Genomic DNA, 21,689 nt, shown 5'->3' with positions numbered 1-21,689 from the left:
CACAGGTGACAACTTACTACAGTCTGCCTTCCTCACACATTTAGAGCGCAATGCCTTTTTCCGGCAACAGAGAGGAAAAGTAACTACACAAAACCTGCCTTTCTCCTTTAGAAAGCTTCAACAAAAAGCAAAATGTTTTATTTTCCAGACTTCTCAGTAAATCAGAAATAATTCTCTTAAAGTAGAATACTAAACCAGCATAACACTGTTGGTGAGCTGCATCCCTAATTTTTCTCTCTTGCAACCGCAACAACACGTCACACACAAGTCCACTGCAATGAGAATTATTTGGGGGGGGGGGGGGGGGGGGGGGGGGTTGACCAAAGAAAAAATCCCAAGACATAATTTGCTTGAGAAATAATTTCTCCCAGAGAGCCACTTCCTATTGAAAATTTCCTATTTTCAGTGGATACCTAATTGTCTGAAAATAGAAATAGTTTTGTTGGAAAATCCTGCTGTAGAGTAGAGACAGCTTAGCTCCCAGTTCTCTGCTCTCCAGAGGCAGGATACCCAGCATGACTGCACATCTCACGATGCTCCCTGAGGTTGCAGGTGATCATCTGCTGCACGGGAATTCTCTGTCAAAGTAGAAGGTGCTATGGGAGATACAATTGTCTCGCCGTGGAATTAGTTTTGCACTGCAAAAATATCAAATAATGATGTTTTCTTTAGTGCTTATGAAGTGATGATTGCCAGAGAGTGCTGGCAAATGCTTTTGTCTAGACAGAGCTATTTTACAAGTGCCACGTTTCTAGTAAGTGGCAGAAAGGGAGTGACTGTGGGCCAGGGCTGGCCTCTCGCCTCCGTGGCACGCAGGGCAGGAGGAAATGCTGCTTCTGGAAATTCACCAAAACCTTCCCGGGGGTGGGGCGGTGGGGGGTGTATATGAGATATGTCATTTGCTCTCCAGTCAGCTGAAATCTTTAGAGTCTCTCCCCTACTAAAAGCACTCATGGATAAATTTTGTGTGCAGTGCTCATTACAATATTATTAATTGCTAACAATGACAGTAATGTCTTTATTGCTGTAAAGCCTTTATTTATACGCCTGAGGTAAGAATTTTAACCTTTCGAGGACCCCAAATGCTCCTAAGCTTTCAGAAAACACGATTTGCTTGAGTCTCTGCTGCTGCAGTGCCTGCGCTTTCATTTATTCATTTGCCTGTGTTCTCAGGAATGAATTATTCCTTCAAGTCAGCTTTCTGGGGGGATGCTGCAGCCTATCTTTTCAAACCATGCCTACATGGCATAATGTGAGCAATGTTCCTGGATGCAGATTAGTTGTTTGTTATCACTGAAACCTTATGGAAAGTGTGACTCCAAGGTGCGCTCAAGCAACGCTAGGTCTGCTCAGCAGCAGAACACCTCAAGCAGCAAACTCTACAAAACTTATACAAAGCACAATGAGAAGATCCAGTCTTAAGGCAGAGGGTCAGAAACTCCAGCAGGCTTCCTGAAGTGACTTAGTGCTTTAAGTAACCAACAGCATATACGGGATGTAGTCTATACATCCCATATATGTCAGAGCATACAGGTTTCCTCTCCTTAAAAATCAGGATTTGGGGGGAAACAAGGAAGGGGATTGTACATGTCCTTGTTGCATCACTGTCGGGGTGGGCTGGGACAATCCTGGTTCACTGAGTTTAGAAGATAGAAGGATAAGACCTCACTCCCCACTATCTAAAGAGGAAAGTCAGGCACTGAAGAGGACTTCTTCATTAAGTACTCGCATAAAGCTGGCTAGAACATACCTGTGTGCATGCAGCAATCTGAAGGACATCTGTTCCAAAGAGATTTCATATTCACAGTGGATAATATGAATTAATGCCCAACCCACAGGCAGGTATGTCCCCCTTTGCCTCTCCTGCTGAAAAACTGCAATGGAAAAGGGCAGCTCTTTAACATCTTACAGTAATTCTACTTAGCAAGAGAGAGGGAGAGGCAGGGGATAAGATTCTCTGGTGTATTCACTAGAAATTCCAGTTGGACTTTAGGTAAAACGTAGTAGTTGGATGGGAGCTGTGACGATTCTGAGATCAGCATACTGAGCTAGATTGAGGGATCATATTTCCCACATGGAACCAGCATTTCAGTCAACACTTTGAAGGCACAGCCACTGTGTCCCATGCTCAGACCTGCTATCAGGAATAAACACTCAGTGATGACATTGCCAGGTCCAAGAAGAAAGCTTGCCTGTGTCAGCTTGCCAGTACCAGCAGGTCCGGTCGCTTCGCTAACATGTCCCTCTGAAAGAAAGTGGGCATGGACGGTGGTATAAATCAGATTCTTTTTTACCTGCAGGGCTAACTGACTGCTTTAGGTGAGCTTATATTCTTGCTATACTTACAATTGATTCAATGGAGGGCTAGCTGTCTTTGGCAGTTCTTGGTTCTGATATTTTGATATAAGCAGCAAGACAGGGAGACGGGATGCTGCAGCTGTCATCCCATCACAACAGGCACGTTCCTGCTCTACCCAGGGCAGCTAGTGAAGGGCAAGTGAGCTGTACTCTCCAGAGGGCTCGGTAGTAAAGCAGCCAGTGAATAATACACCATGAGACTTAAGTGTTATAGTTCACTTTTCTAATAAAAAAGGGTTTTATAAGGTATTAGGAATTGGATATTTCACATACTTTGTTCAGAGAAAATTCAACACAAAGAAAAACACAAAAAGGACTGAAAGAAGATCTGAGTTTTGAAAAGACTTGAACAGGACTGAAAAAAACCTAAATCCTTTAACTCTGTATCCCTCTTTCTTCTACCTAAGCTTCTTAGAACTTCATCTGAATCCATAACAAAGATGTACTTCTATCAAAAGCTGTGGGTTCAGTGGGCTGCTTTTCATTTATGCTGTCTCCCCCTAATGATTCATTTCTACCAATTTTGCTCATCCATCCATTGCTGCGAGGGAAGAAATACGTATGGAGCCACGGAGATCAGAACAGTGAAATAGCAGGTCATGGAACTTTGTTCTTGTCAGGCCCCCACCAAATGTTAAACACCTTCTCCTTCCTTCACTCACTGATCTCCTCAAGTGCTGCACGTGGCTGAGATTAAAGCCATTTCCCTGGATTAATGTGCTCCACACACAGTGTTGCACAAAGGACTTACCCATAAGAACAATTAAAGCGCCTGGTCATTATCCCCCCACATTGAAAATTTTTCAAAACAAAATAATTGAAAGCAAGTCAGAGCAAAGAGAACCACTCAATGACATTTCTGAGTGAGCAGAGGAACTCCAGCTGGTACGTAGCAACCAGGAACTGTAATGATTGTTGTTACCTACTTGCAGGAATGCAGAGAAAGGAAAAGGTAGAAATGCATCTGTTAACAACTAACCTTCTGGGCATTTATCAAATGTTCTGGGTGGAGGGACTGATGGATTAGTTAGGAAAGATCAGGGATTTGAGAATGGAAATCTTAAAGTTTCTGCTTACTCCAGTGATCCAGGGAAGTGGAAACTCCTTGTTTTCATAGCTAACCTTGACATGTCATCTTTATTCATTGAGTACTTTTATTGGTAAATGCCCCTTCGTTTAAGAATACAAGCAGTGCACCTTCTATAAACATAGTATGCCTGGGGACAGCAGCAACTTTGCTAATTCCTGCAACAGAGAATTTCACATGCAAGAGACAGCAATACAGCGTTTATTTGGGCCCAACAGGAAACATATCCTGGTAAACATTAGCCAAGACGTAGTTGGGTTACCTTTGCCGATTTAAACTGAAACTACTAAATGCTGTTATTATATAACTCGCTTTATATAATCTGCTGTAGACTGTCTGTGGCAGACTCACGGCGTGCTTATACAGGAGGGAGCTTTTCTCCTGCTGAAGCAAATCAACACACTTCAGTTCCGTGTGGGAGCAAGAAAGGTTTGGTGAAGGGAGAATTCCCTTATCATCCTGCCTGAAGAAGGGTGTGATTCTTCTGCCTCTGATCTGCTTGGGGGTAGCTTAGGCAGGGCTTGTAAAACAGTCTCCGAAGAGGCCGTGTAAGATTTAAAGAGGCAGGAAAAGAATGGTAAAGCTGGGGGTCTATCTTCACATTCCCACTCTGATGACCATGCCGCTTAGCTTGCTTTCATCTCTTTTGTGATTGTTATTTGTTGAATTGTATGTCCAGATCCTTGGTCAAATTTCCAAAAGTTCCCACCAAAGGCTGAATCAGACCTACCGAAATTGTGTTAGCAATTTATGACGGCCCCTAGCATGAGAAGAAGGGTAGATTTCTAGTTTCTGGTTTCTAACCAGAATTTTTCTTCAGATTTCTCCCCTTCACATCTACTCACTAGGGTTAGGAGCATATCTGCTGTAGCTCACCTATATCAAAAGTATACATGTGCAGCTCATGGTGGACAAGGTGAAGCATCCCAGCATTTCACACGCTATTCTGGCAATGACAGTCAACGTTCGCATTATTGCAGAAAAGGACAAGATGAATGCCAATGACAGCTGAAGCTGCGTGTTTTTGCTTAGGAGTTAAGTACTGGAAACCTTTGAATACTGCATTGCACAGGAATATTTTATTCCCACTCAAAGTATGCATTGACATGAACATATTAAAAGTGCGTCAGGAAAATAAAACTTGCGGATTGTTTAGAAAGTGACCTCATTCCCGCCCTTCCTCAGATATGTGCTTAAAGTTTAACTTTTGTCAGCTACATTTGCGACCAATGAATTCAACAGCAAAATTTAAAACAGTGAAAAGCTACATTACAACAAAAAGTGACCTTCATTTTTTTCACCCTAGTTTTAATGAGCAGAGGAGAAAGGTGATTTCAGTCTAGGCACAGAAAGAAGGCAACTGTATGAGACGTGGAAACAAATTAATTCTCAGGGCTGTTGATATAAACAAGGACATCAAATAATAGAATCAATTTCTGACTTTACAAAATGTAATTAATTTGTACTTCGACTCCATCATTGATAATTTAATGTTTTCCCTTTGCTACTGATTATCATATCTAAAGGCATTCTCTGGCCCCTGTAACTATGCCTAATGAAAGGATTTCTGCTTTAGCCAACTAAAACATTAGGCAGCTTCTCTAAGTTAATCTAGACGCCTATAGAGCAAAGGAAAGAGACGTCGCCAAACAGCATTTCTTTCCTGCATAAAACAACTGTGATGACAAGACAAGGGGACCCTCAGAGGTGCATATGCTTCCCTTACTGCCAATTAGGAGTCAGCTGTACAACTAGCATAGGCAATTATCTAACATTTAAATGGCTGAAGTTACAGGAGACGAATTTCACGCTAACTCACATCAGTATATCTAATCCATTACATGCCTATGGATTATTCCCATTTTCGATAGATGAAATTAGGGTTTAAGGGAGCTAAACTCTTGCTACAGGTGTTTAAGCACGTTATTAACCCCTGAAATGAAGCAACATTTGGGCCGTCTAAACGACAAAAGTTTAAGCCTAAGCATTTTGCTCCTAGCTGAAAAAGGAAGCCTGTGTAGGACAGTGATATGATGCAGAGTTTCAGGTAAGTGTTGTAGCATCTTTAGCTTGCTTACTAAAAAAAAAAAAAAAAAAAAAAAAAGATCATTCCCAACGGTTGTTTTAGTGTTGCCTTCTATTGGGAAGAGCAATGCAGCAGTAAACAGTAGCCAACAGTTACAAAGCCCTCAGAGTCTCCTGATCCGAGGTGCACCCTTCAAGCCCAGGTCCTTCAAAAGAAAACATCACCCACAGCAGCTGCATTCCCTAAAACATTCAGGATTCTGTGCGGCTGGGACGCCACGTCCTTAGAGACACAGTAAATTCAGAACATCCTTTGTGCAAGTCAGCAGTGAGAATGTTTTCCCCTCAAATTCTTAATTTATTTCAGCTGTTTTTAAGCAGTAGCATTTTGCCCCCAAGAAATGTGATTACAGTACACAGTTAAATTTGGCTACATGAGAATAATTTTGCTTAATGAAGGCTAAATAAATAGGCACACATGGGTACACTTCCAGAGCAGGTTAGCACTGTGCACTAATCTAACACATTCTCTCTGGCAGCGGAACACATTTTATGCTTGAAGGGTGATCAACTCTGAAATCAATTATTTCTAAGAACACTCCTAAGTTTGGGGTCAAAATCAGACCCTAGATCTGTCAGCGAACATAGCAGGCAGTCTCTGACTCTACAGTAGATCATCCTCTCCCCATGTCTGCATGTCTGAATAACTCCAAAACTGGGAATTTTCCAAATGTAGGTTGATCCAAATTCCAGTCTGAACACATCTGTAGAATTTTCTCCATCAATGAGTCTTATTCCCTGGGTCTCACTAACATGGTCAATCATAAAGGACAAAATTAATGCAGATGCAGAGCTACACTTCCCCTTAATAATGAATTTCTGAATCTGATTTTTTAGTCTTAGCATTACCTTTGTGGCGAGTAAACACCCATATTCTGTTGCTGCTGAAGTGTAATCTTTTCTTTTATTCTCACCTATAAGTTCTATTTGAGATGCTTTTCTGATGCCAGAGTTTAAAATCCACACCTTCAAACCCAGCCTATAACTATGCTAAAAATAACTGCATATCTGACTTAATTATGCCTTCCACATCTTCTCATTTCTTCCAAAATTCACTATCCTGATCACATCCAGGGTATCCCAATGCCGATGCACACACACGTTTGCATAGACAGGCCCCACTTCATCGTCTAAACGGCAGAAAGATCTGCTCAAACCCCAGCCACTCCCCACCACTTTTCCCACCATATGTCCACGATGAAGTTACCTGCTTCTCCATGCCTTGACTTATTCAGCTAAGCGGAGGACAACATTAACAGCTGACTGATTCAAAGTTTACTGAGCAAGCCAAAATGATTGTTTTTTTGCTGGAATGCTCCTAAGGCAAGGAACTGTTAGTTTCCTCATATACTTGCTGGAACTTTTCCCCACCAGCTGAGGGAAAATATGCAAATTATATAACTTTTTCCTAAACAAGTGTCTTGAGATTTCATCAGAACCTACTCCCTGCCTGCAGCTATAAACAAAACCTGCATTACCTATAACGTTTATTATTTCTTACTCTCCAGAACACTGTCAGCAGAGGGAATGTTCAACTACCTCCGGAAACGCTTTACCAGCCACATCAGAGAACGCAGCCGGCGAAGAGCAAGGCTTGTCTCTAAAGATGGAAGGTGTAACATAGAGTTTGGCAATGTAGAACAGTCAAGGTTTGTCTTTTTGATTGATATATGGACAACTATCCTGGATCTCAGATGGAGATACAAAATGACTATCTTCATTTCAGCGTTTTTGGGCAGCTGGTTTCTATTTGGTCTCCTCTGGTATGTCGTGGCATACATACACAAAGATCTTCCAGAATTCAATCCTTCCATAAATCACACCCCCTGTGTTGAGAATATCAATGGCCTGACTTCAGCTTTCCTGTTCTCCTTGGAGACCCAGGTCACCATCGGTTATGGCTTCAGATGTGTCACAGAACAATGTGCCACTGCCATTTTCCTGCTCATCTTCCAGTCCATCCTAGGAGTAATCATCAATTCTTTTATGTGTGGTGCCATCTTGGCCAAGATATCGAGGTCCAAAAACCGGGCTAAGACCATCACCTTCAGCAAGAATGCTGTCATCAGCAAACGTGGTGGGAAGCTCTGCCTCCTTATTCGGGTGGCAAACCTCAGGAAGAGTCTGCTGATTGGGAGTCACATCTACGGAAAACTGCTGAAGACCACCATCACCCCAGAAGGAGAGACAATCATTTTGGACCAGGTCAACATAGAATTTGTAGTTGATGCTGGCAACGAGAATCTCTTTTTCATTTCCCCACTAACTATTTATCATATCATAGATAAGAACAGCCCGTTCTTCCACATGGCAGCAGAAACCATTCTGCAGCAAGATTTTGAACTGGTGGTGTTTTTAGATGGCACTGTTGAAGCCACTAGCGCTACCTGTCAAGTGAGGACATCCTACATCCCAGAAGAGGTGCTCTGGGGTTATCGCTTTGCTCCCATTGTGTCCAAGACCAAAGAAGGGAAATACAGAGTGGACTTCCAGAACTTCAGCAAGACAGTGGCTGTGGAGACTCCCCACTGTGCCTTCTGTCTCTACAATGAGAAAGAAACTAAAGCCAAAGAGAAGAAAGGTTATGACAATCCTGGGTTTGTCTTGTCAGAAGTTAGTGAAACCAGTGACACAAAAATGTAGTTCCAAATATACATGGGACTGAATCTTTTTTCATAATGAATTCAATCTTGAGAGGATTAATAACTTAGTAAAAAAAAAAAGAAACGAGTTTGGTTTTACTCTAAAACAGCATTTCTCTTCTCAAAAGCCTCGAATCAAAGAGGAACAGAATACCGGTGATCTCCAGAACACTATTTAACTCCACTATATATATTTCATAGAATTTATATTTTTATACCTATGGGACATTTTATGAAGCTGCTACGTTGGAATGTCCAACTCACTTAAATTCCCAGAGGCGTGCAAGTCTGTTAAAAAGCCTGAAAAGATGGAGAGGAGCTTTTGGATATGTTAAAGGTACACAGCTGTTGCAGTAAGAACACGAAAAGGGGAGACAGAAGGCAAAGCTAAAGAAACCTGAGGGACTTAGGAGCCAAAAATGTAAAAAAACCCCAAAAACGTACATTTCTGGTTGCTGGTTGCCAAAGTCGCCTCTGAAAGCGGACTCTCTGGCTCTGGAACACTTGAGCACTTTTGAACACTTTGAAACAATTCCTTCTTTCTTTGAGCCGGTATATCTACAGAAATGGAGCATTAAGGGATGGTACATGCTTAGGAAGCTAGACAAGACAAAGCTTGGGCCATCCTGCTGCATCTAGAACTCTGTAAAATATGACTTTAACCTGTGAAAGCCTTTGATTCCTTTCAGGGAAAAATAGCCGAATGGAAATGGAAAGTGAAAAAACAAGCAGAAGCAGACCCCCATCTAGGAGAAGAGGAATTTTGCAGCTTATTCCTAACTGTCTCACCCTTCAGATACTCTTCTTTCCACTTCCCCAGGAGCTGGCTACCTGTGAAATGAGGGAACATCTGAAGACAACTGTCCAGAAAGGTAAGCCACAGTGGGGAGATGAAGAACAAACTGATTGCTTCACACTGGGCAGAAAAGCAATCCACTGGGAGAAGAGAGGAAATTCCCAGCTCTAGATGCATCCTTCAAAAAAATCCACAACGCAAACACATATTACCTTTTCCTTTAAAGCATGAAGGTCTTGTTAAATTAAAAACACAGCACAGGAGCCTCCCACCAACAGTGGGCTTGAGATTTAGTTCCAAACCGTTCATCTCACCCCAGCAAAATGTGCATCCCTACAGGAAACAAGTTCTGCTCAGTGGTAGCTGAGTAGTGGTGGACATTTTCCAGGTATGATTGTTGTCATTTAAGTTTCAAATGCAACAAGAAGCTTCAATAATTTTTTGGTGACTTTCTGCTTCCTCGCAGCCTTTTTTCCTCCCAAACAGTTCTTTTGCTGAGAGTTCAAGTGGCAGTCCAAAGAGAGAGGTTTTTTGGAACTCTTCCTAGTGGTGTAATTCAGCTCATCTATTTTCAACACTGTGGCAAAATGGAAGCATCTTTTTAAAAGCTGCTGGACTGGCTTTAAAAGAAGAGTAGAATTAAGCTGGTCAAATGATGAAAAACAATGTTATTTTGCAAATGAACATAGTTTGAGTATGGAAACCAAACTCTGGGAACCAAGAATGTTCAGGTCTCAGTCCCAGTGTAGTATCAACCCCTTTGCTGGTTCAGAACAAATCACTTTAGTATGTATCTCAGATTTGCCATCTGTAACACGGGACATAAAGTACTTACACTGTACAGAGAACAATGTTATGAACAATTATGTCACTAAAGCACTTTAAAAGCCAATTCTCAACTGCCTCAATCTTTTCCTCCCTTCAGTGCACCACTGTTACACCCTTCTTCACTTCTAGTTGGAAAGGTCAGCACAGAAAGTTCTGTTCTCATCACACATCAGTATTAGTAAAAATGTCTGAACGATGGCCAGAACCGTGGAACGCTAGAACCGCCAGCCAAAACCTTCATGGTAATTCACAGATATTACCCAATATTTTAAGTGTACTATTTCTGCAACCTTGACAAATTAAAATTGTCAACTGTAAAAATATTTTTATGGTCCCAATCACCAGAGCATCTGATCCTCTCCAGCCACTAAAGCATCACAAATTGTCTGCTTGGGAGGACAGTTGTTTTGTCCCTGGCGCTGAACGGCACACCAAAGCACCAACAGCGAGTGATTAGCGGCCATCCACAGAAATCTAGGAGGGAGTAGGGAAGTGAAATGAAGGCTCAAGAGTCCCAGGCTTGTCTGAACCAAAAGGCTACTCTGCTGCTCAGTCCTTCCTTTCATAGTTGCTGCTACATTTCCTTTATAGGCTTCCTGTACAGTTGCCCTGTGTGTAATTTCCCTAGAAAGCAGCACTGTCTGTATTTTAAGCTTACAAGTTATACTTCTTACTCCTGGGAGAAGAGATGCACTAAATACACAATAGAAGTAGAAAGATCGTCTTCACTGTACAAAAAAAGCAGGTCAATAGGAAATCCATTTAAAAGGTCAAACCCAGCTATGCAATGAGGAGACTGGAAAAACTCCTTTTTTTTTTTTTTTAATCTTTAAGCTTTAATCTTTTTCTTTTCTTTAAGGCGGTTTGGGATACTTCAGTGTCTGTCCAAGAGGTGATGTATATCCTCTAAAGTTTAAAGGGCCCCTAAACAACACACTTTCAGGCACTGCTCTTGGAAAGCCATCTCAAAATCCTAAACCTCCAGGTGCTTCATGACACAGCTTTTTAACTATTTACCTCATGCCTCTGCAGCACAAGTGTGAGGAGGTGTTATTCCATGCCTAGAAGTAGTAAGCACCACCACAACCCAAAGAGAAGATACTGGACCTCACTGCAAGGATGATCACCTGTTGTTCACACTATGCTGGCAGTTACACCTGCCTCTAAAAGCGAGCTGTGCTGCCTGCACTAAGTGAAGGGTGACTGTTCTTTTGCATGTTTTGGCGCTACAGCGTGGGGACTGGCTACTCCACAAGCAAAGAAGATACGAGAGGGACATACCCAAAGTTGACAGGGCCATGGCTGAGCTATCAAGCTTAGAGGGGGATCATACTGGGACCTAAATGGGAATCTCAGACTGAAACCCTCCTCCCCTGCTGATTGTCACTTCAGGAAGTGCCTGCCAGCCATGCAGCAAGCAGGCGATAGAGCACTGTAGTCAGAGCCCAGCAGCAGGAGAACAATGAGTGGAATTTCCTCTTTCTGTCCAGAGAGGGCTGTTTGTCACCAGAGAGATAAAGGCCCAGGGCAGGGAAAAAGGGTTATCGGGAGACACGCTGCACACTGTGCCACTCAGGACAGACTCCATAGGAAATCTATTTTGGGGGCTGTCACCCCTACTGCCATTAAAAGAAAGTTCAGTTAAAAGGATGAAAATAAATTTAATCTTGCTGAGCAGAAGTGACTGGAGGGAACCACAGACCTGATACTGGAAAACGAGACTGGTTTCTTTACCCGTGACATCGTTTCATTTTTACATCCCCATATAGCTCCACTCAAGCCTTATGATTCTCTTCTCCTTCCCTGTCCATCCAGCCTGCAGGCTGCCCATACTGTCACAACAACAAGTAGTCCCCTCCACAAAGTGGAACATGCTGTGGAGACCAACAGCCCAGTCAACATAAAGCAAAGGACTGAAGAGAAAACCATGTCTCTTCAGGACAAGAAATCAGACCATGTACTTATTGCTGAATGAAGGCCTAAAGGACTTAGCTGTGAAAGTGTTCGCCAGCCAGCTAGGCTTGGGAATAATGTGTCTGCACTAAACTTAATTTATCCTCTCATTTCACAAACAACATGTTTCTTCTACTGTATTTATTTTAAACATTCGTTCAAGCTGTGCATAATATTTCAATCATTTTGAAATAGATTTACCCTCCTGCTGGCAAATGAATAAGGCATCCTGCTGACTGCTGGAGAAAGGGCCATGAATTAAAATAACTGCTTTTAGTAAACTGACATGTGCTAGTTAGCTGTTCTCCACACACTCTTTGGTAGTAACGGGTGAAAAGAGACCCCTAAATAACAGTAAGAAAAAACCCAAACCCTGGCAAACTGTTTAGATACTCATACTGACTTGTGTTGTTGGAATGCAGCAGACCACTGCTAACTAGCTCACAGCAACTGCTTGAATAACTTCTGCGTGTACACATTCCCTTGTAAACTCAACTACTCACCCATAAACAAGTCAGCAGTGTGCAAAGCCCTAACACAAAGTGAGAGCAGCTGAGGTGTCACATCCTCTTCTCTCTCCCCAGGCAGCAAACTGATGTGGTTAGACTTCCCTTTTATTTTGCCCCCTTCAATTCGCCCCCGCCTTGAACTGTCATGGTGCTGGCCCGGTTCCTGTTCCCCACACAAGCAGGGAGAAACCACAGCACAACACAAGGAATGTGAGCAGAGTCCCCGCTGCGGCAGGGACAGGGGAAGCTGAGCAAGTTCCTAAACCCCTTGGTGAATCTGTGCCTACAGCTTCTTGCTGCAGCCTGGAGAACCTCCATGACACCACCACCAGCAGCCCTAAAAACATTACCTAAAAACATAACCCTGTGATGACGCCACTGCAACAAGAGCGAGGGAAGCTAAAGCCCTCTCTCCGTGCTGCTAGAATACACAATATTTGTTTCCTGAGGCCAAGTTGACATTCCTGTGGTGGAAGCATCTGCCTGGGGAAAGCTTATGACTTTAACAAACACACTGCTGCGCAAGACAGACATAAATTCTCCCTGTTTCAGGGAGATCGACAAGGAAGGGGAGGCTGGAAATGAGGCAATTTCACTTGGTGTCTCGATTTGCATGCCTCTAGCCAGATTTAAGCGTGGAAAGAATTGAAGCCCTTGCTCTCCGGGGTGACCACATCCCAAGCGAGCTCTTCAGAGACAAAAGTTACCGCGTTATTCTGGTTACGCCAACCCACCACAGAGGCAGGCTAGGATCTCAGAGAGATCGCAGAGAGATCGCAGAGAGATCGAGCGATCCCCTACCTGCCTTCTGCCTTGCTGCCGCTGGATGGCATCCCTTACCTCCAGATCAACCGCTCCGGCCTCCGCGTAAGCAGCAACCCTGAACTTCGCATTGGCAGCGCAGCAAGCTTCACAGCGCGAACCGTGGCAATCTTGAAAGAGCAAAGCAAGAATTTATTGGGACTGTTCCTTATTTTATTACACAAAGTTTAATGCATTTAGTGACTTGGTTTTGGCATGAGCCTCTGCGAGCTGGATATATTTAGCCACTTCACAGAAGTGTCGGGAGACTTAATTCACTGCAATGAATTCAGAGGTGATGTGTAAGTGGAGGGCTGGGGGCCGTAAACATCGTGTCTGCAGTGGCATCTAAAAGCGCCCTTAACAGTCTGCAGTGTGTGTGGGGGGGGGTGTAACAGTGAGGCTGGGTCTGGGGAGACCTATATTCCTCAGGCAAGGAACTGCTAGGCAGTTCCTTATTCCTGTACTGTAACTTCAGGCAAGTCACTGCTCCCTGCTTTGAGCCTCAGTTTCCCCAAGCTGTTAAAAAAGCAACACCACGGGCCACCTCGGGAAAGCTTTGACTTCCAGCTCCACGTTAGTTTCGCAACAGGGGCCAAAAGCGCCTGTTCTGCTGAGCCCCCCCTCTGGCCTGGGAACGCTCCTGGCACATTGCAGAGCCTGCAGAAAGGCACGCAAAGGAGCCACCGCCACCGTAGCGGTGTTTGCAAAGCCCTTATATCGCTCCATAGCATCGAGGAGCCCAAACTACGTCCCTTTGTGCTCCCGTGCCAGGAGCTTGGCGACCACCACCAGAGGATGCTTAGGCCGGTAATCCCCACGGGGCTGCCTCCGAACACCGCGAGGGCAGTCCCGCAACCCCCCCCCCCCCCCCCCCCCCCCCCCGCCTTGTGCGGTTTCCACACAGGCCCAGCGCATCCAGCGCGCCCCACGCCGCAGAACCACCGCGGGTGGCGGCCGGGGCGGGACCCCCTCGGCTCGGGGGAGGGACCCCCGAAGGGACCAGCCCCCCCAGGCACGGTGCTGGGGGCGGCGGGGGCCGGGAACCCCGCGGCAGGTGCGCCTCGGGGGCGACAGCACGGTCGGGGGTGCCGGGACCCCCGTGCCCGAGGAGCCGGCGGCCCCGCCGCGGGGGAGGGGAGGAGGGCTGCCGGGCGGCTCCAGCAGCCCCGTGCTTCCAGCCACGGAGATTTAGGGAAAGGCTCAACACCGCCCCCCCCCCCCCCCCCCCCCAGCAACACCGACCCTCAACAGAAAAACTCTCAATCGTTTTAACTTCACGCTGCGGTGTATTCGCTTGAGGGGGGCGTAAAGCCTAAATGGGGGGGGGGGGGGGGGGGGGGTGTCAGGCTGCTGTGGGTGCCACCTGCCCGCAGCAGCAGCAGGGACACGCGTGGCGAACCCACCTCGCGCTCCCGCGGGGGCCGGAGGGGCGCACCCCCACCCGTGGGCTGCTGCAGGGAGACCCGTTCGCCGGGGAGGTGAAGGAGATCCAGCAGCAGACTTTACAGCTCCGGGAGGCAGAAAGTAAAGGAAGAGCCAAAGCAAACAACAAGCTTGCAGCAGTTCCTGGAAAGGAAGAAGCAAGGTCTTGTGCTGAGATCGCTGCACATCAAACCGCCGCAGACCCTGGGCCGTGCCTCCTCCTGTAGCAACTGCAGCTTAAAATCAAGAAATCGGGATCTTCACCCCTTGCTGCCTGCTCCTAGGCGAGGAGCAGCCAGGTCCTCCCTGCCCCACGTCCTCCCTACTTTGCTGCAGCTCTTTATGCCGGCCGAGGTGGTTGCCCAGCTGCAACCAGTGCGGGCCACCAGTACCACACCTGCCCGCAGCGAGCCCCGCTCCCTCCCCACCGCCCGGCTGCACCGCTGATGGGGGGACCTGGCGGCGCTGGCCTCCAAACGGCTTTTCTTCTTTTTTTTTTTTTTAGTGGGCTTGGATTCAGGGTCTGTTTGCTACTCTTGGAGCCTGAAGACCTGAATTTTGCCAAGGATCCCTAACTCTCCTCTGATAAAATGGAAGCATCTGAGCTTTGCATGCAGGGATTTCTGCATCCGTAGATGAAAAAATCGTAACACACAAGCTCAAGTACATGTTACATGTCATTCTGTCCATGACCTTAGTCAGAGGTCTCTTAATTCTTTTCTAATACAATAGCAAACTCTTGAGCTTTATTTGCAATGAGTTTTGCTTTTACAGATGAAAATCATAATATATATGTTTCGCTAGGTATTGTGCAAAAGTATACAAATAGGGTCTTTGAAGTGAATTTATAAACCCCAGCCCCCGACATGCCTCTAGACTACAGCTCTAATTAACACCAAATGCAGCAACACTCAGTTTGATGTGGGAGAACCCAGTTTGTTAGGAAGTGGGCTGAAGTCTAACAAACTAATTTCACAGAGGTCATTAAAAATACTGTATCAGCACAGCAAAGCAGCCTGTAAAAAAAAATCTATTATTGGAATAGTATAATAAAGTAAAGCTGGCTCCTTTAACCCAGAATTTACAGACCAATGGCTCTTTTCTTGATAGTAGGGGTGGGAAACAGCAGCTGGGTTCATCAGTGCTCTTAATTCAAAACTCCAGGCATGGTCGTTTACTGTCATTGTGGACGGTAAGAATGAGTATGAAATATTGCCAGACAAGTCCAGCTTCACGTCAAATATTCACACCAACAGAACCTATGGCAAATTTCCCACGTATTTAACGTCTCGTTGGACTGGAGCATGCTTGTTGGGCAGTGGTATGAGAAATACTTCCTTCTCTTTACTAACGGGAAGGGCTCAGCACGGGGAAATCCCTCTCCCTTGCAATAGTATTAGGTGCGTGTTGGAAATCTGGAGTTGTTTGGAAATTCATCCTCAGGGTTGAAATACAAGTCTTAGGTATATGAAAGCAGTAAGCCACTTGTGTACACAGAGGATGGGTTCTGGCATGCGAGGATTATAGACAGGAGTAATCTCAGATGCTTGACACTAGAAGGATTTGGCATCTCCTCATTTAAGGCACCTAAGGAGTGTTTAAGTTGGGAGCTCCATCCTCTAGGCTTTAAGCCGTAGTGGGGATAAAAAGCCCTCTTCAAAATATGGTTAAAAGCAGGTTCTAAACCTGTTGTCTGTAGTTAAGCAGCAAGAATATCTTCTTGTTCTCCCCCTCTCTGACAGACAGAGACTGAGGCAGGAACATCTCAAATAGGGAAAAACATCACAAAGGTCCCAGCTAAAGGAGCTGGAACTCTGATTCTACTTAATATACAAGTTGCAATATCTACTTACAGAAGGTGAAATGTAAAGCTAATTCTAGTTCGGCGTATTTAAGCTAGAACCCATTCAGTGTTTTTGGAGTTAGGGAGTAGAACAGAAGTACTGGGTGAATACTAGATCACTAGAAATAAATAGCTAAATTACCACTGATTTCAATGGGAGCTGGGTTTCCTGATGAGGTCTGAATTCTGAACTTCGCAGCAGAGAAGATGTTCTGCTATCCCTGTTGACTCACAGCTCACGACCATGTAATCCCAACCATCTGTTTGGTAAACTTTCTGATTAAAGCCTGAAATACTTGAATCTCATCTGCCTTGTCCTCCTGGGAAAAGCAAAAAGTAGCATTAGTACTGTCAAGTTCCTTGTTTATTTTCTTGCAGTATGTCCCAGAAGCTGGAAATCCCCCAGTTATCACCCCTAGAGCTTCCAACATGACAAAGTTAGGCTGATATTGGGGGTTACAAATGGGCTACTCCGATTTGTATGTTATTACTTGTTCTTTACCCGAGGACTGTAAAGTATTAAGATCTTACGAAAAGGCTAAAGGTGCCTGCAAAGTCCCTCACCAGTCTGAGGTGCCTAGCATAATGTTATGAGATCTCTTTATTCCACAGAAATGCAGCCTGCAGTGGGCAGCAAACTCTATCTAAAGCTAAATATTAGCACAGACTAGCAAAGGTTAATATCAGCAAGTACCCTGAAGAGAAGGACAAAAGGAGGCAGAAAGGACCTGAGCTGTGGATGCCGCTGATCACCTTCCATCTCAGTCTGGGCTCCTCTGAGATGTTGCAAGTTGGACAGCCAGAAACAGATGCTTCTTAAATTGTTGGTTGTTTTCCAAAGTCTTTTTTTCATCAAGGATCCTGCTGGTCAAATTTTGCTATCAAAGACATCTTTGCACTCTGATAACCTTCATATTCTGCCTTTAGATGTTTTTGTGCAATCTCAGCCTTCAGATTTTCCTATTACTGGCAACCGGGCAGGCACACTGTATTAAAAGAAAATACTTGATATTTCTATTGATAATGCATAGCCAGAATGAATCTGGATAATGCTAAAGTGAAAAACAATAGACATAAGCAACAAAACACTCACTCTTATGACTAAATTGAGCGAGTGCGGTTAAATACACAAAAGGAACAGCTCTGCGGTGGTTGAACACACTAACATCGCTCTTTTTCAGAGCGCAGGCTCGCTAATCAAGCCAGTGGAAGCTATTGTACCAGAACCTTAGCAACAAACGGTTGTGCGCGGAGGAAGGAAATGGTGTACTTGTGCAGTTATGTATTTCTAAGGGTTTATCAAATCGGCAGAAATATCAAGCTATCTCTCAGGACCACCGTGTGTCTGCAAAAATACAGGAAGTGCCTTTGCCTGACCTTTATACACAGTCAGAAGATTCCTTGGCAGTGCTTGTTTTTGCAGCCTCTTACTCCGTCTCAGGAATGCTTTGGAGCACTGGCTTTCCCTGGGGTATGGGGATAGGTGAGAAACATGAGCAGGCAAGCAGGCTGGTAATACATACAGCATTGTACATATACATTCTGTCAGACTCCTTGAGCACCCCGAAGAGCAAACGGACCGAGATGACTGTTAGGTCAGTCATGGCTCTTGCGGGGAGGCTGTGTGTCCTGGCACCCGGCACAGTGCTGCGAGCCCATCACCGGGGCACCCGGCCAGGGTCTGCTCCCAGCTCTGCCACCGGCCTCAGGCGGGACACGTCACCTCCTCCAGCTCTGACTGCTCTGCCACTTTCTCTCTCTCTCTCTCTTTCCATGGACAAAAGATGGAGCCTAGGTTTCTGATTTAGACACTTCAGTAACTAAATTGGGTATGATAAATACTGGCTCCAGAGACAGAAATTTTCTGGAATAAGAGGTTGATATTGTTTTGTAGTGATAAGGATTGATTGCCACTACTATGGAGCTGCTTTGTTTTCCTTTTTAGCTAAATCAAATTTAGAGGCAAAGTTCATGAAGGTATGAGAGGGGAGGGAGAGAGTGGGACAATATGATGCCTTAGAGAAGAAAACCACCATTTATTTTGTCACATCTTTTTACATCATCCTCTTCTTACAACAGTTTCATTGTAACACTTAATACATTTTTTAAAAAAACGAAGATAGCTTGCAAAATTATATATATTTTAATATCCAAAAAGTACATTGCATATATATAGTAGCAAAAGCCCCACTTCCATGGGTAATTTCTTCATACTTAAATTTTGCGATTATTGCAGTAACATTACTTATAAACATCCCGAAAGCACTAAGACCTAAACTGGTTAGCTTGATCTTATTTCTCCATTTTGTTAAATAATGGCATCAGTGCTTCTGTTTAAAGTTATGAGCAGACTATAATGTTCTGGTTTCAGGCGCTCATCCTGCAATCAGATGCACATGGACCAAATCTTGCACCCACGCAGAGTCCCAGAGGTTATGTCTAGACTAGATATTTGTGATCCTGTTAATTGGTTGCCGGTTAATACAAGTTAGCTAATAGCTTGTACATGTAAGTCTCACACACACACACACAGAGACATCTGTTCTAAAACACAAATGCTTGTGTTTTACCCTTCTGTTTATGGCACCAAACCACCATTTGTGGATCATCAAATTAACATGTGCAAAATCAGAGAAGGCTGAGAATTTTTGGATGTTTAGAATTTCAATGAAAACCCCTAGCGAAAATTTTCACAAAGATATTGCAAGAAGTAGTTGATAATTTTAGCTATGAAGTGGTTAAGATCTTTCCAAAGTTCAAGATTTTGGTGATAAATATAACAAAATATTTAAATATTTCCTTTAAAATGCTGGTGCATGTTTTCAATCAGCTTCAATGCAAACATGTTAGCTAAGTGGAGTTAATTTGCAGACTACTATGGCAGAGTAATACAAGAAAGCACTACTCTAGACAAACCCAGGGAAATCTGGAAGGTGTCTGGCTACTTTGGGGGTCAATTATGGATCCAATTGCAGGACCAAGGCTATCTCCGACAGATACATTACTCATGTCTTATTTTTTATTATTTTTTTTTAGCAAAAAGTACAAAGCCCAAATGTACAGATTGAAAAGATGTACAAATTACATTAAAAACAAAACAAAACAAAACAAAAACAACCCACAAACAACTGAGCTGATAGTAAAAAACAAACCTGCATTTGTGACCGAGGTCAACTCGTTTTATTTAATCTTTCTTTTAAAACTGTGAGATATAGGGAAAAATAACTCTGCATAATTTATACAGTAATTTGCCTTCTGATTTGTTGACCCTTTGGATGACGGTCTGACAAACGCACAGCGTTCGCGAATCGGTACGTGTAGCGATCCCTAAGGCTCTGGCAGAGCTCAGGGGCCTGCTGTCATTTAGTTTACTTCACTTTTGCTTTCAAGGAATGTCTGTGCTTGACATTAGGTTACTTTTTGTTCTGGTTTCTGATGTCTCTGGAGTTAATACACAGTCTACTGAAGTTGTACACTCTAGAAAAGTTCCTTCAATGCCCTTTACTTCTTAAAATATACATGTACATATATATATATGAATATATATATATTTAATTTCCAGTTGGGTGAAAATCCTCATCTGCCTTAAAGCTAAGATTCCAGTTGCGGTCCCCTGCAGCCCAATGTCCTCCACTTAATGGTCAAATTGCCCACCCTCTCCACAGTGAGAAAAAACCCCATGTAGTCATATTTTCCTACGACCCACAGTTGGATCTATGTCTTGTCAACAGCCTTTGAATCCTTAAAAATTTCTCTCATCAAAAAGCTAATAATCATTCCAGGTAATGGTGAACAATCTTCATAGTCAATTCCTACAGAGGACATAAGCGTTAAAAACCAAAGAAAATGCAGAGTACTGGCCCAAAGAAGCATCCATCTCTCAGTTCAAGACACAAGAGGCAAAGTTACAAAAGTAAAAGGTTTGATCCAGTAATAACCAATATCCAGTTTTAATTCTTCCCCAGAAAGGCCACAATTATCCATTAGGGTCCCCCAAAAAAACACAAAAATCCCAGAAGTAAAGAAAAAGTCCAACCAGATTGATAAAGGCCACTTGAAGATAAAAGCATCTAGTAATAGCTGCCCAAGTGTGGTGATACATGGGCATTGGGATGGCGAGGGACATTGGGGTTTGGATAAATGCTTCCTGCAGGGGAGGTCCAATAAGGTGAGGCTGCTCCAAAGAAACTGGATGACGTGACAGGCATAGAAGAAGGGTGCGGGGGTACAAAGTTCACCTTCTGCTGATGGGCATGGTAAGACGGCATGTAGGAGAGATCTGATGGATACTTGTACATAGATGATTCAGTGGGATGAGGCTGAAGAGCCTGGGCAATGCCATGAAAGTCAAATTTGTAGGCATACCTTTTGCCATGCACTTTGGTCATAATGTTCTTATCGTAGTAGTATCGGAGGGCTCGGCTCAGCTTGTCGTAATTCATGTTGGGCTTGCTTTTGCGTTCTCCCCAGCGCCGTGCCACTTCATCAGGGTCCGTCATCTTGAATTCCCCATTGGTCCCTTCCCATGTGATACAGCTGGCGTTGGAACTGTCTGACAGCAACTCGAGAAGGAACTGCCACAGTTGGATCTGCCCGCTCCCTGCGAGAAGCAAGCCAAAGAGGAAAGGAAATGACATTGTGTTTCCTGCTTAAAAGCAAAGACAAAGGCAGGAAACAGAAGGACTATCTCGATCTTTACTGGGAACTGCTCCTTCAAGCCTTAGAAAGTCTTACGTAGGAATGGATAAACTGTTCCCAGCAAACAAGTTAGTCAACCCTTTGTTCTGTTCATGAGTTTGAGGTCAGATTAGATTTCATAATGGTCGCCTTTGGCCTTAAAATCTTCGGGCTATTCATAAACAGCTTTTTTTCCGAGCATAGTGTTCCGCAAAATTTTTCACTGAATACTTAACACAGTATATTTCAGCTCTCAACTGCTTACTGTTTACCATGAATATTGTTTTGGATACCTACAGTTTTCTTTCCAGTTGCTGATCCGAGTTACATAAGATTATTTGTTCCCCAGACTAGATGACTCCTATTTTATTCGGTACAGTTATACTCGTAGTAAAGAGCCTTATGAGGACGTTACCTTACAGGCATTCAATGTATACAAGTTTGTTTAGTTCAAGCAAGATTTACTCCAGGTTTTACTTCCCAAGACAAGGATTGTTTTCTGCAGATGACATGCTAGGGACAGTTACGGTGTGGTGACTTTCAGAGACGTTTTGTGCCTTCCATTCAGCTGATCTGTAGCAGACAGTGAAAAACTAACCTGTCCTGCAAATCTGAGGGACCAGCATTTAAATTCCCCATACAACTCCTCTTAAGGAACGCTGGTTTGGGGTAAGAACATTCAAGA

At 44.0% G+C, this 21,689-nt stretch overlaps 3 protein-coding genes across 8 annotated transcripts in view; 1 reads left to right on the top strand and 2 right to left on the bottom strand.

Moving 5' to 3' along the window:
• The window catches only part of KCNJ5 (potassium inwardly rectifying channel subfamily J member 5), an 82,113-nt gene extending 63,902 nt beyond the window's left edge, over window positions 1-18,211 (bottom strand). For both annotated transcript variants that reach the window (XM_080366630.1, XM_080366627.1), the window contains exons 1-2: window positions 14,466-18,211; window positions 13,099-13,190 (exon numbers count right to left, since the gene is read on the bottom strand). The gene's annotated coding sequence lies outside the window, so the exon portion shown is untranslated. The remainder of the gene's footprint in view (window positions 1-13,098; window positions 13,191-14,465) is intronic.
• KCNJ1 (potassium inwardly rectifying channel subfamily J member 1) lies at window positions 312-19,440 on the top strand. Its single transcript, XM_080366631.1, has one exon. It carries the CDS (start codon window positions 7,058-7,060, stop codon window positions 8,171-8,173), a length of 1,116 nt encoding a protein of 371 aa, XP_080222757.1. The 5' UTR covers window positions 312-7,057; the 3' UTR covers window positions 8,174-19,440.
• FLI1 (Fli-1 proto-oncogene, ETS transcription factor) overlaps window positions 18,340-21,689 on the bottom strand; it is an 86,766-nt gene continuing 83,416 nt past the window's right edge. For all 5 annotated transcript variants that reach the window (XM_080366622.1, XM_080366625.1, XM_080366623.1 and 2 more), the window contains one exon: window positions 18,340-20,927. In XM_080366622.1, coding sequence (XP_080222748.1) covers window positions 20,398-20,927 — 530 coding nt within the window. In that variant the 3' untranslated portion in view covers window positions 18,340-20,397. The remainder of the gene's footprint in view (window positions 20,928-21,689) is intronic.

This window comes from Falco punctatus (genome assembly GCF_963210335.1).
Source record: "Falco punctatus genome assembly, chromosome: 16".
Taxonomy (NCBI): Eukaryota; Metazoa; Chordata; class Aves; order Falconiformes; family Falconidae; genus Falco; species Falco punctatus.
This window is presented reverse-complemented; position numbering and strand designations above follow the sequence as displayed.